At 42.5% G+C, this 18032-nt stretch overlaps 1 protein-coding gene across 3 annotated transcripts in view; it reads left to right on the top strand.

The window, feature by feature from the left end:
• KLHL31 (kelch like family member 31) overlaps window positions 1-18032 on the top strand; it is a 47715-nt gene that overhangs the window by 11612 nt on the left and 18071 nt on the right. For all 3 annotated transcript variants that reach the window (XM_080388693.1, XM_080388692.1, XM_080388694.1), the window contains one exon: window positions 1-18032. This exon is cut by the window's right edge and continues 18071 nt beyond it. In XM_080388693.1, the coding sequence (XP_080244819.1) occupies window positions 1-733 (733 nt within the window). In that variant the 3' untranslated portion in view covers window positions 734-18032.

Raw genomic sequence — 18032 nt, forward strand, 5'->3', positions numbered from 1 at the left:
ATATGATCCTCGTTTCAACACCTGGATTCACCTGGCAAACATGAATCAGCGGCGCACCCACTTTAGCCTGAATGTGTTCAATGGCCTGCTTTTTGCAGTGGGTGGTCGCAACTCTGAGGGGTGCCTCTCCTCGGTTGAATGCTATGTGCCTGCAACTAATCAGTGGCAGATGAAGGCACCCTTGGAGGTGCCCAGGTGCTGCCATGCCAGTGCGCTGGTGGACGGTCGGATCCTGGTGACAGGAGGTTACATCAATAACGCTTACTCTCGCTCAGTGTGCATGTATGACCCCAGCAAAGATAGCTGGCAGGATAAGTCCAGCCTCAGCACCCCAAGGGGGTGGCACTGTGCAGTGTCCCTCCTGGAGAGGGTCTATGTCATGGGTGGGTCTCAGCTGGGGGGGCGAGCCGAAAGGGTGGATGTTCTCCCCGTGGAGTGTTACAGTCCTTACACAGGGCAATGGAATTACGTGGCGCCACTTCAAACTGGAGTTAGCACGGCTGGCGCATCCACCCTTAATGGGAAAATTTACTTAGTGGGTGGCTGGAATGAAATAGAGAAAAAATATAAGAAGTGCATTCAGTGCTATAACCCGGATCTCAATGAATGGACAGAGGAAGATGAGCTGCCTGAGGCCACTGTGGGCATATCGTGTTGTACGATATCCATGCCCAACAACAAGACAAGGGAGTCCAGGGCCAGCTCAGTCTCTTCTGTCCCAGTCAGTATTTAAATATGGGTCTAACCAGTAATAAGTAAGAATGTTTACCAGCACAGCAGTATGTTTAACCCTTTAAGTAGCATTTTTGTGCTTATTTGGAAAGTATCATTGGCTTTGCAACAGTTTGAATACTGCAAATTGGCCAGTTTTCATCATCTTTAATACAGGTGGCATGAAACAGGACATCAGGGATAAAACAAATTTTCTTAGCAGGAAGAGAGAGTTAACCCATAACTGCAGAATGTCATCTTCTTGAATTTGCTACCGATTCACTGTGGCAAATAATTTAATTTCTTTGTGCCTTGGTTTCCTTACCTGTAAAAAAGAGATAAACTTGCTTCAGAAGATCGTTGTGAGGCATTTTCAATACTGAGGTTTAAATGCTTTCAGAACCCCAAATGAAAGTCAAATATTTCTAGTAATAAATCCCAACATACATCAGAAATGTGCTATGTCATCATAAAATTGATCAGTTTTGTTCTTGTCTAAGCATTTTCTACTTTGACAAACAGAAGGCAAAAAAAAATCCCAGACCTTAAAAATATAGTATATAGCATGTGCATACTTTCCTTTTGGGGCAGTGGTATTCACAGAAAATTTCTCAAAACATTTTCTCCTTCAGAAGTTAGAAAGAGAACCCTATCTTCTGCCATGAAACCCTTCAATTCTCCTATTTAATGCTGTGACATGGCTTTCAAGACCCAAATTCACAAAATACTTTAGCTCCTGTAAGTGCTATGGGCCAGCCCCAAGGGCTACCTTGCATGCCACATTGCTCTCCTGATCTCCATGCGTACACCAAGGAGCAGACCACCGCCCCATCCTCCTCCTTACGCCAGGGAGACTCTCCTGTCATTCCAGGTAGAAGGCCTGAAGGCCAGTCAGTATGTCTTCTCCTGTTCCTGCTCTTCCCATCTGTGTAGGAATGTACCTCTGGGTTATCTTCTCATCTGGGAAGGTCTTCACTAATGCAAGGAGCTAGGAGCTGCCACAGCAGGGGCAAAACCTGGAAGAAGAATTCAGGCCAGGAGGCACCGAGGGCTAATGGTGTCCGAGTGTGGAGAAGATGCACAGAGCGTCTCTCTTACTCAGTATTATTCTTGCAAATAACCAGTGGACTGAGGAGTAAAAATTAAATAAGGACTCAGGGTCTGCCTTTAAGAATAAGATATATGCGTGGAAAACAGTGGATCGTGGAAAAACTGGATGAAACCAAAGAGACTTTCCTTAACAGGAACAAAGAGGTACCTTAACACCTTTCTTACAAGGTACAGGCACGACATCACCCCAAGTAACCTTTTCCTGGGCATACCATTATGTATCTCCTTTTGCAGACTTCGTTACAGCTCTAGTTATGCAGCTTTTATTCACGTTTTACCAAAGCCTAGACTAATGCTGTGCCTGTTGAAGTCTGAAGTTTTCCCAGTGAGTAGAGTGAAGTCTTTGCTCAAATTAAATTACCTTCCAAGAACTTTTTTTCCTAATTCCTGCATTCAGTGGGGAAATTAAGCATAAAACCTAATATTGTTCCCTTAGCCAAAGGGATATGTCCCCTGAGAATGTGATACCGGAAGACTGCTGTCAGCACAAAATGTCTACATCCTTCTGTTTGGGAAGGAAGGGAGCAATACAAGGAACTGAAATGATTTAATATAACCAAAAGGGCAGAAGTTCACTCACCTCAACCAATTCATAGAGGCTTCACATGCAGTTTCCTCAGATTATCATTGACACCTCCAGGCCCCGGTGCCTAGGAGAAGGTGTGCTCTCAGCAATGTTTATAAGGCAGCCAAATTTTTATCTCATTTGCAAAAGGGGAACACTGTAAAATTGTCTGTAAGTGCAGATGCTATAGAGACAAGCATTTTCAGGACTCATGCTCTGCTCTTTGATGGCTTTGTTGCAGCTACATATTGAGCATCAGCATGAGAATGACACAGTATTAAAGGTGAAGTAATTCACTCTGTTGCTTGGGATTAAACTCCATGGCGCTTTGTTCTGTTTTCCAGTTCTAACTTAGAGTTCATGTCTGAATCCTGGATATACAATTTTAAAATTCCAAATTCTATTTTTGAGTGCTACATGTTATTAGAATACTGTATTGCAATGACTTTTGGTCATAGTAGCAGTGCCATATAGTTTTGATTAATTTAGTTAGCATACAGTTATGCTTTATCCTGTTTAATTCAAATGAATAATAATTCAAATCCACAATCACAGAACAAACATGGAATTGTGTAACAGAGTAAGATTACTTTGTTTCAAATATGAGAATGCTGTTCTTGCCCATTCCAATTCACCAAAAGATTCTCATGCATCAGAGCAAAATTTCTTTTTTCCCGAAGTCATGACCGTGTGTCCCATATGGAAGTATTTAGGAAGCTCTTTGAAAGAAACATCTGCTCCAATATTTTTTTGTGAAATTTTAATAGTATTAGATGAAGTTTCTTATCCATGCAGTCCAATGGAGACACACATACACTCATCCAGTTCTAACTGTATACATATTCCACTTCTTTAGTGTTTCTAAGGTACCCATAGGATGGTATTAAAGAACTGAAGAAACAATTATTTTGGTCTCAGACAGTTATTGGATGATATTGTCATATGTAAGCATCTCTTTTTCCCTTTAGGAATTCAGTTCCAAAATGCCACGCTGCAGGCTTTCCTCTTTGTGAGCCAGCACTTCCTGTATGTCAACAACCATCTTCTGTTTTCGAGTAGAAAGATATTTGTGAATGATGGGCTATGTGCAATGAAACTACTCTCCTACTACTTAAAGGGTTAAAAATTATGGAGGCCAAATCCTTTTCATCTTACTCACAGACAAGTTCCGTTGATTTCAATGAGACTGCTAAGTAAGATGTACAGGATTTCGAACTCTTGGCCAAATTCTGGCAGTACAGTAGATAGAGATGCCTGCCAAAACTGTCATACCCAGAAGGAAGACTGCTTCTCAGCCTCCACTGCCCTTGGCCACAACAAATCCATAAAGATGTGTCCTAGGACAGGAGCCAAGTACCACTGGCCATGCGTTCCTTCTGTAGAACAAATTGGGTATGTACTTCAGCCAAAAATCTTAAGTAGATTAACAAATGGTATTGTTATCGGTATAGCACTTCAGGTTGGCTTTGTGTTATTTTCTTTAAGCATCTGTTTAGGCTTCAGCTGCACATTGAGCCAGGATTTGGCCCTTCATATGTGACAATATCAGCTGGATTTAATATTATTTTGATCATACCAATGTACTGAGCTATTTGTGACGTTTTTATGTACAATCTCATTTTGTTAGAACTGTGAGAAATGGTTTGTATGTTCTGTTTTATGGGACAGTGTTCTTTCATTGTCCAGTACTGTATTTTCAGTCTCTAGATGTTTAATAACAACATCTCAGTTGAACTTGAACTATTGTATATCTCAAAAAGAAATTTTAAAATGCAGTTTCGGAAGTACTGTATATGGTAATATTAAGTAGAACAGAGGGCTTCCAAATGTATGAGATGCAGATTGTTAAAACACTACAGGGATTTCTTTAATACTATAGTAATAGTAAAAAAAAAAAAAAAATCATCATATATGCTGTTATCTTTGAAGTCTTTATGCCCATGCATTTTATAGTTGGCAACATCTGCACTTCCAAGGAATTCAAATCTAAAAATAAGCTTTCTTCAGTCTGTGAGTGAAACAGTTTGATGATGTTTTGTTTTCTTGTTTATTCATGCTTGTGTAGATGCATGGGAGAGTGTGTTACGAGGTTGTGAGGGAGGAACTTACTGTTGGAAAGTTATGCTGAAGGAAAGATGTTATGCTTAGTTCTTAATCAAGATGAGATCATGATCGTTTAATCTGTTCCTGATGTTAAACGCAAGATCATCTGTGGCTCAATCAATAGTCCAGTAAGCTTAAATGCCAACTTCTAGCTGGTCAAAGAGGGAAACACAATATTAGCATCAACCAAAGCTATGAGGTGTTGAAAAGTGTTTCGTGTTGAGATTTTTAAATGGCAAATCTTGCAGGAAGAAGTACATGATGGATGAAATGACTGAGTGAGACCATGTTTTATATTATCCTGAAACCTAGATTAGTTGATCTTACAGTTTTAACTCTTTCCAAGCCCATGCTGGCTTTAGTGCCAGTGTTTCCCTAGTAGCAGCTGGGTTTGGTAATTCTAGTTGCAAACCCAACAGTCATACTAACAGTTGTATGAGCGTGTTTACCTTCTTGAATTCAGTGAGATTTCTCCTATATACAGTTATCTTTATTAGGTTTTATTTGGAAAATTAAAATACAAGAACTAAATCCATGGGTAGAGAAACATCAATGTCTAATGAAAGCCAACATGAAGGTATTAGACTGATACTCAATATCACCATTCAACTACCTACTTACCATGCAGGCACAAAAAATTTTTTTGAGACTAGATTTCCCCATAAGGATTATTTCTTTGGGAATAGCTGGTCTTTAAATCCTATGTATGCTCCAAGCGGTTTTGGCCAACACACAGGATGGGAGATGCAAGAGGCCCCAGGTAGTAGAAAGGGGAAGATGGAGCCCCTTAGAACAGTCAGTAGACTAATGTTTTGTTCCCAGTTCTCAAGGATATTCGAGAAATATGTGCTGCATAGAAGTACATATTTCCACACGTACCTTTTCATAAGCAGCTTTGCTTATGTTCTGTAACTGAGATGGGTCAGCCTTTCTTATGAAAAGCAAGGCTCAATTTTCAGTTGCCTGTAACTTGAATTCTCAATTGAATTGAATTTTCAATCAATTTTAACCCAGGTTTACCAAAGGTGGGAGATTTTTTTCAAAGTCTAAATCCAAACGCTTAGAGAATGCAGTTGAAGCCAATAGTCCCTCGGCCTTTTTGCAATGAATCTTCTCATCCTTTTGTTGAAGACGTACTTTGTATAAGTAATCAAAAACATCGTAATGAACAGATTTGTACTTTGACTCCTCCATGCAAGAGGAGGATCTCTTGTCCCTTTTATTTTCTCTTTTCTTATCCATAACTGAGTGACTCACAGGGCACCAAAGATGATGCACAGATGTGAACACTACATAAAAGCTCACCTGTGAATCTAATTCAAAAACTCTCATTGCTGGTGGCCACAATAAAGAAAAGGACACATTCTGGAATGGCTGCTGGAAAAAAAGGGTGAAAAATGAGTTGCTGGTGGTCATTTGCAAGTGTGACATTGCTCAGAGCTCTGTTCCCAGAAGTTACGAAAAGAATAAAGGAAAATACATACAATTCTATATAGCTTGTGTGAGAGATTCAGTTAATACCAGATGAGTTTTGCCATGCAAAAGACTAGTATAAGTTCATTGTTGTCTCAATGAAAAATAAGTTTGCAATAAAAATACAGGGATTAAGTAAACTTATGGGGAATACATAGTTGATTTCTGTTGGTAAGAATGGGAACACACACATTTAGATACACTGGATGTTACACTAGTTGCTGCTTTGGCAGTTTTTTTGTCAACAAGAAAAGTTACAAATATAACTTATTTTGTAAAGCATTTCCCTAGCTTATAAGTGTTAGACATACTGCTTATACAGATAGGTTTTCTAATTATACACTTTAAGGATGGACTGTAATAACACAAGGGAACATATTTCAACAGAAAGCAATCTGTAAGTGTAATGTGAGAATGTTACTATTAAAAATTAAAATTTGTAGTGCAGCAGTTGTCATTAAGAAGAATAACAGCATGTTGTTATTTTTCATTGTATGCTTTAAATAAAACTGTCGACACACAGCGCAAACAAGTTATTCATATTGTAAAATCAGTTGGAAACTGCGAGACTCTTTCTGACAAATGCATGGTTGCAGTTGAAATATGCTTTGTTTTCTGAGCCCCATGTTGATCCTTGCTTCCATATAAGCCAGATGGAATGTTTATTACACCCAGGCTGTCAAACCACCTTCACAGTAAGCTACACAGTGTGGCACTGGAGCCACTTTGATCTTTTTCATTTTATTGCAAGGACAATAACTTGCTTTTTAACAATGAATTTCACAGTCATTTGTTGTAATCAAAATGCCTAACAAGAAATGATGACAAATCAGATGTCTGATTAGCAATTTTACATGTTTTCATTTGGATTGTATAAGTAACAGTATTGGAGATAAATAATTCTAAATTTCTAGGAGAAAAATTTGTCTAAATTCTGAAAAGAAATTAAGTTGTGCCACAGATGAGAGGGTTTGAGGTGCCAAAAAGCATTCCCTGTGTTTTGACACCAAGGGCTTGGTTCAGAGTGTGATTTGGCATTTGGCAAATGTCACAACCTGAAGGGTTACCCAGCCTGCAGCTGTGCAAAGATTGTGACCATGGGTTCCTCAGATTCTGTAATATGCAAGGACCCTCTAAAATTCTTGACTTTATTACAGATAGCCACAAATACCACAAAAATCACTGGTACCAAGTATACAACCACAAAAATCACCACTAGAAAATATACCTATGGTTAATAAAGCTAATATGAAGGTTAATAAAGTGAATATGAATGAATATATATCAAGCTATTACAAATTACTATCAGTAATATAATATCAATTGATAGTATGGTGTCAACCAAAAATAGCATCAAGCATGGTAGTACAACCGACGACAGCAACAACCAAGTAGGTACATGCTATTACAGACTACTAAAACATCATTAGTGAAGCAAAAATATCAACAAAGATATAATAGCAGAGATATATATAATATTTGCATGAAGTGAATTAGATTTCAAGAGAAGCAAAACTTTCCCAAAAGGAAGGAACAAACCAATCCCAAAGTGGGGACACAACCATCCCCAAAAGAAAGGAGGACAGACCCAAGCAGTAAGACAACAGACAGAGTCTCCCTTCAAAGCAGACCCCCGACACGGAGTCTGGAGTCAGCAGAGTCCCCAGTGAGCATCCAAGAGCTTGTGGAAAGTTCACGTGGGATTCAGCTGGGAAGTTCTCAGAGAAAAAGACTCCGTTTTGGATAAAAATTAAGTCCTTTTTGTAGCAGAGACACGTAAGTGGGTGTAGGAGATTCTACTTTGAGCAGCCAATGGATGCTGGTAATTTCTGGTTTTCACCTGTAACAGTCAATAGATGATTGTGTTTTCTGTTCTTTCAGAGCAATTTTATTTTTCTGTGCTGTTTTCTACCTTCTCAGATGTTAAATTGCCATTACAGTCCCTTGTTTTTGTGCTTATTGGTGGCACCTTGGGATGCCTCTGGTTTCTAGGTCCCCAGCTGCGCTTTTCAAGGATGCAAGCATAATCTCCAGGCTCACAGTCCCAGGCTGGCAGGCCTTTCTCTGTCAGTACTTTTCAGCAGACAGCATCTTCTGTTCAGCAGTTTTCCCCTTCTAACCAGGTTGCCTTTATGGCTGCTCACAGCCAGGTAGCCAGATGAGCCTGCTGGCCATGAACCAGGACCCATGCACATCTTGAGCAGCAGCTGGGCTCCTTTAGGGCACCTGAAAAGCCACTACATGTATGTGGGTGGCCTCACCTACGTGTCAAGTCTAGATGTCAGGACTTGGTTGTCTAAATTTACTTTTTGCAGATGCCCCAGGTGCTGCAGGACATTTCAAATGGCACTAAGTGTCAATTTGTGGGCCACCAAGTCAAGTGTGGAGGAAGGAATTTATTTGCCCCTTTTATCTCTACCTGGCAGTCCAGAAGTACATGGCTGTCCTGTCAGTATACTAATATGTCCACTAGTCCTGGCTGCCTTGGGTACCTACAGTGTCTAAAATGCACTGAAGCCATTGTCCAAAAAGGTCTGCTAAATGTGAAACCACTGTCATTATGACTTATTGTAAATACTCTATATAAACAACTTAGTATCAGAATTTATATTGCTGTTCTCATCTTCCTGTCTTAAATGCTGGTAGAAAACTACTCAAATGTTAAGTACAAGCGTCGTTTCCACAGGAGAGAAATCTATTCAAAGTGAGGACGTTGGAATATGGTCCAGGACAGTACGATCACGTTGTGTGACCACACCTGATGACTACTGTGTCCATTTCTGGGCTCCTCAGTATGAGAGGCATGAAGCTATTGGAGAGAGTCCAGTGAAGGGCCACAAAGGTTATGAAGGGACTTGAGCATCTCTCCTGTGAGGAAAAGCTGAGAGTGCCAGGACTGTTCAGCCTGGAGAAGAGAAGGCTCAGGGGAATCTTATCAATGTATATAAATACCCGAGGGGAGGGTGCAAAGAAGATGAGCCAGGCTCTTTTCAGTGCTGCCCAGTGACAGGACCAGTGGCAACAGTCAGAAACTGGAACACCAGAGATTCCCTCTGAAGCTGAGCAAACACTTTTTCACTGTGAGGGTGACTGAGCACTGGCACAGGTTGCCCAGAGAGGCTGTGGAGTCTCCATCCTTGGAGATATTCAAAAGCCAGCTGGACATGGCCCTGGGCAACGGGCTCTAGGTGGCCCTGTCTGAGCAGGGTGGTTGGACCATGTCATGGTTTAATCCCAACCGGCAACTAAACCCCACACAGCTGCTTGCTGACTCCCCCACGTGGGAGGGGGGAGAGAACCAAGAGAGTAAAAGTGAGAAAACTCGTGGGCTGAGATAGAGGCAGTTTAATAAGCAAAGAAAAAGCCATGTGTGCAAGCGAAGCAAAACAAGGAATTCACTCACCGCTTCCCACGGGCAGGCAGGTGTTCGGCCATCCCCAGGAAAGCCGGGCTCCACATGCGTGACGGTTACTTGGGAAGAGAAATGCTATCATGCCAAATGTCCCCCCTTCCTTCTTCCCCCAGCTTCATATGCTGAGCACGGCATCATACGGTGTGGAATATCCCTTTGGTCAGCTGGGATCAGCTGTCCGGCTGTGTCCTCTCCCAGCTTCTTGTGCTCCCCCAGCCTCCTCGCTGCTGGGGTGGGGTGAGGAGGAGAGAAGACCCTGGCTCTGGGTAAGTCCTGCTCAGCGATAACAAAAACTTCCCTGTGCTATCAACCCTGTTTCCAGCACGAATCTAAAACATAGCCCCATACTAGCTCCTGTGAAGAAAATTAACTCTATCCCAGCCAAAACCAGTGCAGACCAGATGACCTCCAGAGGTCCCTTCCATACTTAGCCATTCTGTGATAGCTAGTTGGTAATTCACCAGTGTAAAGAAAGTGGTGAAACAGTTCTTGGAAAACAAATGTATCTCTAGAGCCTGCAGCTCATATTTCATCTGGATAGAGGTGAGACAGAAAGCAAAAGACTGAGGGAACCTAGGCAAAGAACTTTGGCCCAGCAAGCCTGAAGTGTTGAGATATATCAGTAAATCATTTCCCAACAATCCTCAGACTCTGAACTTGAATCTTTGATTGTCTCAGGTGTGTCCCTCCATGGGAATAATGCTGTTGCCAGAAAAAAGGACAGTGTTGCTTTGCTTGGCATGAAGACATTTCTTTGTATAGAGGCATAAGCTGTAGAAAGAGACTTTCTACAAGCTATGCTATTCACTTACTCTAACCGAAGTTTTACCATTTGTAAGGAATCATAGCCAAGATCACAGCAGTATGACTGGGATTGCAACCTGCTTTTGTCAAGCAGGAAGAGAAAAGCAAGGATTTCCCTTGGTTTCCTGCCAAGGCCAGTAGCACACAAGTCCTGACTTCATGGAGAGAGTGAAGGCAATGTGGCATTACTATGTTCTCACCACAAAAAGGCTAAACAACGTGCTTCTGGCTTAAGTCATGGTTAGACGACTTCTTCCTGAAGCCAGAGAGCAGAACAGGGGAGAAATGTTAGATTTCCAACCAGATCTTCTACAGCAACACAACTGTCCATGTTCTTTTACCAAAAGCAGATAGTAAAATAATCATCCAAGGTTTACCTGCAAAGAAAAAGAAACTATCAGAGTATCATGACAATTTAGGACCTTTCTCTGAACTGGTAGGCTCTTCATCTTCTGATTATAATAATCTTCAAAATAGTCAAAGTAGATGAGGTGGAAAGAATCATGTTAACTAATGTTAAAGAATAATATGTATAATTGCCAGGAGCTGCAATAGAGCATATCAAAATTCAGGGATGATTTTGAGGAAGCAAAAGGGATGATTTTGCTTCAAAATTCAGGGATGATTTTGAGGAGTCAAGCCATGAATATTTTTGGCAAAAGCTACTAAGAAGATAGAATTTACAATTAGATTATGATATAAAAGAAAACAATTTTAAGCAAGTCTTGACAAATGCATGATTTGCCAGCATCACTAAAGTAAAAAATATGGATTAAAGTAAAAATTAGCTGGATCCTTTCTTTCTTACACTATTTGCTTTGTTACTTAAGGGTCTGACTGAGAAAACTTATTTTTCTGTAGTGCAGATGCATTTCAGAGGTTGCTATCTCATATTTTTCCTACAAAAATAGTTAAATAATACGAGTGAAATATTCACTTAGCAAAACCTGGTTTTTCCTAAATTATCCATAATTTAGCTGTAGGTCTTGCATAGATTTATGGTGTCCATTATACCAACTTAAACCCAGTATGCAGAGGCCTATAAATCCATGTTTCTTCTTTTTGTGAAATGCTCATAAGGTAAATGTTACCCAAGCCTATGGCAACATATTCTTCTTTCACCACATATTCCTTAAGTCGAATCCCCACATAGTGACATGAGGATAGCTGTTAAGACTGGTAGGGTTAGAATTTTGATGAAGTTAAATAGAAAGAGTCAAATCAAACTAGCTGGTTTTATTCGGTGTTACTTATTTTATGGGATTATTCTGAGCCAAATAGCAAATTTGTTGAACTTATTTATCTAAACAAAAAATTCAGAATAAAAGTCTTGCAGTCTGTAACTTGTGTTCTTGTCACTTAAACCGTCCACAGAACAAATCAGGATTTCTCATTCTTTATTGGGTCGTACCATCTTTTCACTACAGTGCAAACAGTTACGTGGGGATCACTTCTGGCGAGGCAGCGCTCCAGCAGCTACGCAGATAACCACAAGCGCCGCGTTGCTTTCCTGCACGCAGCAAAGCTTGTCTTTTGCAGCCCAGGTTCACGTCAGCTGGGCGCTTAGATTTCTTACCTTTAGTCAAGGGTGCATTGCTTGCCCGGGAGATTAAATTAAAACTTAAATTCGGCGCCTGACCCTCACGTGTTCGCAGCGGAGCATCACTCGCGCGGGATCCCTCCTTAGGGGCTTTGCGCTGCTGCGTTGTTGCGGGAGGGCGCCGCTGGAGGGCGCCAGAAGGCCGGGCCGGCGGCCCCCGGGGCGCTCCCCGCCGGCGCTCGCGCACGGAGCCGGCCCGCCCCGGGCCCGGGGGGCTGCGGCCGCGGCGGGGGCGGGGGGGCCGTGGGACAACCACTGCGCTCAGCGGCGGTGGTGCCGCAGGGGAGGGGGCAGAAGGGGGGGGCGAGCATCAAAGGCAGTAGTAACGTCACGTCGGAAAGCGTGTATCAGCAGCGGTCTGCCCGCTGCCATGGGGTCACAGAACGGTCCGGGTCCGAAGGGCCCTTGGAGACCATCTGGCCCAACCCCGGCCAAAGCGGGGTCACCCAGAGCAGGGTGCACAGCATCGCGTCCAGGCGGGGTTTGAATGTCTCCAGAGGAGACTCCGCAGCCCCTCTGGGCAGCCTGTGCCAGGGCTCTGCCGTGCTCAAAGGAAAGAAGTTCTTCCTCGTATTCTGATGGAACTTCCCGTGCTGCGCTCTGTGCCCGCTGCCCCCTGTCCTGTCGCTGGGCACCACTGAAAAGAGCCTGGCCCCGTCCTCTTGACACTCACCCTTAAGACACTTGCAGACATCCATAAGGTCCCCTCTCAGTCTTGTCTTCTCCAGGCTACACAGGCCCAGCTCTCTCAGCCTTCCCTCATAAGGGAGATGCCCCAGTCCCCTCATCCCCTCATCATGTGTGCAGCCCTCCGCTGGGCCCTCTCCAGCAGTTTCCCTTCTCTCACGTCCACCTACTGTCTGCAAACTTTTTGGGAGAGAAGACTCTAACTCTGCAGAATCCCAAGAGGCTGATGCAATGATCTGGAAAACGCGGGGTGTAATTCAAGGAGGACGAGCTGAAAATTTCCAATTTGCTAAAGTCAATAGCACATGAGGTTTGACAACATTTTGTTTACAAAGAGGCTTCTCAGGTCCAGGGTGAGTTTCTGGTCACCCCAAGACAGCATTGTCCCTGCAGTCACAGTGAAAAGGACACAGCCTTGACTGAGGAGGACAGAGGTCATTCATCTTTTCAGCTTGCACCCAGGCACTTTGTTTGCACGTTCCAGATACGTGATCTCACCACCTATTTGAAAGTTTCTCTTCCTCAGTCTCCTCTCTCAGAGCTGTTCCAGTCTGAATAAATAATTTAATATTTACCACCCTTGCAGAGGGAGGATGAATAGATTTCTTTTCAGCCTCCCAAACAGGTGCCCTAAATGATGATATCTCAACTCAGGACAAGTTCTTGCAAGAACAATTTTGCTTTCATCCCAGTGTAGCATGAACTCATTTTTGAAATTACTAAAGTTTAGCGGATGGGAAAAACAATTTATTTCCCATGTTGCTGGGAAAATGGTGCAGCCAACAGATTCCTGGCCCAGCTGCTGCTCTGAAGCTGTTACACTGGTCGCTGCATACACTTGAGAGTTCAGCCAGTGAATTATAGCTTTCTATAATAAGAATATTCTGCTTTCCATTAGATCACACTCACTGGAACAATAGCAAATGCAGCGAAGCAGCCAGCGCAGACATTTCAGGGTCTCTTTGCTTCATTGCTGGTGTCAAAAAAATTCTGGCAAAAGGACACCTTGGTCGCATAGTCTAAAGTAACAGATCAGCTCTTCTGGAGAAACAGACGTGTCAGGCCAGGTGAACAGCAAAGCGTTTATACTCCAAAGGAATCTTAGCAAAAGCTGAAAAAATACGAAAGTGGAGATCATAAATCTTGTATTAAAACTCAATGCAGAGCTCTCTTGTGGTGAAGTGTGAGTAATAAATAATACCCCAAGCTGTTAGCAGCAACTTGACTACTTCTTTATCAAATTACCCTTTGAAACAAAAGATAAGCCTGGACAGAAATTGTTGCAAGGAGTCACAGAAAAGAGACTGGTTCACCCAGCAGGAGCAGAGCAGGAAGATATCTCAGTTTGGGTCACACTACCAGAAGTTGGATCTGTTCGTATGAGAAATTGTTCAAAGAATTCCCGTATGCTTATATCTCTTTGGAAGGGCAGACTACTTTAAAAAGGCCAGATCAGTCATGCAAGTCATGAAACTGAGTAGTCGCAGGCATTAGCTGCTGGGTAACCTAAGTGGTTTTGTATCTGCCACGGCTCCTTTGAAACACCGAGGGCAGCTCAAGGTCAGGAAGCAGAAATTTAAGCATCTATGTATGTGCTAGATGTTAAACCTCCAGCTATAGGCAATACAGTAGCAGTATTATAGACATATATATATCTACAGGCATGTATCACTCAGTCACCCACAAGGTCCTACTTTAGGACGACCCGAGTTGCTCCCTAGGTTTCAGTGACAGTATTGGCTAGAGACAAGATTCATGCACAAATGTCCACCGCTGCCTGAGCACTGGGAGGGTGCCCTGTGTGGCATCCAGCCATCCCAAAAGGACATGGGTTTCCCTTGTGTTGTAAGTGCCAGGCACATGTCTTGGACTTCTGAAATACTTCAAATGGCACCAACGTTCAGGCAACTGAATTGAGCCAATCACTGACCCATTGATCTCCATAGTCAGTACACTGACAGCAAGCATATTTTTATATACCTACGTGTAGACATGTTCATTTAAGGGCCTCCACCTTGAACTGAATTCCACCCTAGGTATTACTTCTCTTTCTCTGCACTTGAAGATCCCGTTGGCTTGAAGTTTTGTTTTGAGGCTGCTGTGTCTTGTAATTGTGGAAGCTATCACGCTTTGTTTCATGCACCTGACATACTGTTCAGCAACAGTTCACGTTCTAAAGCCTGAACAGGCTGGTGCAGGACAAATAAATAGGCATGCAGGTAGTTCAGTGTTTAGAGACTGCTTTTGAACCTCCCTAACTCTGGCTTAACTGTGTTCTGCAAGAAAAGTCCTGGAAGACAGCCCTATGGCATTCCTTCAGAGTAGAGAGACAAATAATAGTTGGGTAGTTATGGGTGAAGCAGGAATGGAGAGTATGTGAGAGCACCAGAAAAAGCAGTGAAGTGAGGACAAAGGAATGGTCAGTATTGATAGTTGAGGACATGAATGGAAGCAGTCAGACTGGAAAACGCAGAGGAATGAGTTGTTCATTTACACAACCAAAAGGTCTGTGCTTCCTCAGCAAGAGAATGACAAAAGGATGTCACATGTGCCATGCTTCCTTCTGCTGTCCCACCAGGCAGATGAAGATACCCAGAAAGAGGAATCATGGACAACAGACAGCAACCTTGCTGGGGATTTATGAAGAATGAAGCTTTTGAGGATGAAATGAGGATCTGGCATTCACCCTTCATCATTCGTTGTAGGACTCTGAATGAAATTCTGAACAGCATCAGATTGGCAGTGATTGTTCCAGTTCATTTGTTTTGAAGCCTTTCTCCCAGCCTGCATTACTTGTTTTGTTTTTTTCTGGAATGTTACACATAGACAACCTGCCTGCCATTTGAACTGCTCTGCTGATGAGTCACTGACCAACTCCACGGATCTGAGCAAATAACCAGCTCACTTGCTGTCTCAGTTGTGCCTTCTGAAAACAGGGCAATGAGTTACGCTTTGCTGATAATGAAAAAGCGAATGTGAATGGAATTGTTCCCAGAAAGTAAATGACTAAATAAATATCTACTAACAACTGACCCTAAGATGAGAACATGCTTGTGGGAGCAACTGCATTTTCGCTAAGGCCCATCTTAAATAACGCCCTGACTTATGAAACACTGAGAGTCACCGTGACAAAGCACAAACTGTTACCACTGTTATTAAGGTGATGGTGACTCTTCATTCAGTGGCATCACAGGGATTAGCAGAAGTAAAAACCCAAAACCTTTCTGGGTTTTTGCTTCCTTCTGTTGTTGCCTGTGGCTGCCCCTCCCGCAGGTACAGCTCGATCCTGCTTCTCAGTCTCCTTTCACAACCAACAAAATGATTGAGCTTATTCAGGCAACTTTGTAGTGGGGGGTATATTTTAGACACATTGTCATAACAACTCCCAGACGCTTCATTTTAGAGGGAATACCACCAACATTCACACATTCAGGACAGAAGCAGCACAGTAATGCATTCTCCCTTACGTACTTGCATTACTGTAAATTTTACAGACTCAGGTTTGTTGACTAAGACTTCTACTGTGCACAGCAAAGGAGTGCTCTGACCCATACGAACTTGGATTGGGAGCCATCAGGCGGAAAGCAACAGGAAACGGAGACAATCGATCCTAGGCAGCAGTCTCAGCAAAGCAACCGCTCAACCATCGTCAGGGCTTTAGGAGGCCTGAGGACTTTCAGAGAAAAGAATAAGGTGGTTTAGAGGTGTTTGTAACAACTTTTTCAGAGAAGAGAGAGTGGCTGTGGGGAAAAACACCAAAAGTGCTTGTTTGAAAATTGCCGAGTTGGAAATGGAAATACGCATCATAAACTGATAAGAGGTAAGGCTTGACCGCTAAATGCTGGAAGGGTTATTTTAGAAGTTGTTTTATCTGAGCAACAACAGAGTCATGGTGAGTGTATGGGAATAAGCAGTTAATTCTGTGAGCTGTAAATCTGGCGAAGCCTTGTTTATTTTGAACTAGTTTCTTATTTTCTTACCCACCCAACACAATAACCCTGACAGCTCTCCTGACTCTAAAGCTCTGTTTGACTTCCTCCTCACCTCAGCAGTGCACTCTTCTCACATCCTCTAAATACCAGCTAGGTGAAGGGCGGCATGAACTCCCTCCACATCCCAACAAGGGGCATGTGCTGGCTGGCAGCCTGACAGCCACGGTGACTGGTCCCACCACTGCTGGTGAGCACACACTTCAGCTTTTGCATCGTTAAATTTCCTTTACTATGTAGGGCCAGTTGTCAGAAGTAGTGTAGAAAATTCTACTATCCCAGTATTCTGCAGCTCAGCCTATCATCCTAACTAAGCAGTAAAGACAGAAAGGCACTCTTAGCCTGTGATTCATTCCATCCCAAAATAGACATCTAAATCAGGTCATTTGAATCATGGTTAAAAGTGCCAACTGGTCTCCACTAACTGTAAGGACAACCTAAGATGACCATCTCAGATGAAGACACTGATACTGTAGAAGTCTAAACTTAGGTGAAATGAATCTATGCCCTAATGCCTTGGAGCTGTTTGTCACACTGCTGCACAATGTGGAAGTATGGCAGCTGGTTTAAAAGTTACTGGAGTAGGACAGATGGATGGACACTGTGATCACCAAAGCCTTCCTTCATCTGGGTGCTAGGCTGAAAAATCAAAAAGCATTGGGGAAAAGTGAGAAACTGAAAATAGATATGTGCATATTTCCACAGAGGAAGACACTACGTTCAATCAATAAATTATTTGTTGTGTCACTCACTCTGTTCTAGATTCCATGCCTGTACATCAGGTTTAAATAATGAAGGTCTGATCTCCCACCTAATAAACAGCATAAAGCTGCACCCAATAGTTCCTGCATAAAATTACAGCAGCTCATTAAAGTAGAGAATAAATTGAAAAAGACAGCAAATCTCACACTGAGACACATTTTTTCTTTGAAAAAATAATTTCAAACCCCTACATTTATGCCTTTAATAGCTTAAAAAAAAAAAAAAAAAAAAAAAAAGAGCTTCTATACAGCATGTTTTTCAGTCTTCAAGCCATTCTCTGCACTTTTTGAGCTCTCTCCATCTGCTCAGCAGCACCTGTACGTGTGTGATCGGTTTAGAGCAAGGCACCCCAGTGCTGGTGTCACCACCAGTGTCTTCCCAGCAGTTAAAACCACCACACATTGTTTGACAGCAAGTACCAACAAGTTGACCTATTCTACACAGATTAAGTTAGTTCACTTACCCTTTTGTCTTTTGCAAGCTCTTCCAGGAATTAACATATATTTTTCCAAACATAAAGAAAGAAGGTGATGAGGGAAAGAAGATGAAAGAGAAGTCACGCAAGATGTAAGCGTTCCAACAAGATGAGAACATTTAGTTGTTCTGTGTTGGAAAATGGAAAAAAACAGTCATTAATTTGTAAAGGACCTTGAAACTTTCTCTTGCATGCTCCCTTTTGAGGACAGCCCAAGTTTCCACATGCCTCTCTTTCTCCAGGGCTGGAGCTAGCCTGCAAAATGTGAAGGGCTGCACAACTCCGAATTAGCTTGTGCATCCTGACTGTGAAAAGGCACCTTGAAACACACAGTGGTGCAA

This window comes from Falco punctatus, assembly GCF_963210335.1.
Source record: "Falco punctatus genome assembly, chromosome: 5".
NCBI classification, from domain to species: domain Eukaryota; kingdom Metazoa; phylum Chordata; class Aves; order Falconiformes; family Falconidae; genus Falco; species Falco punctatus.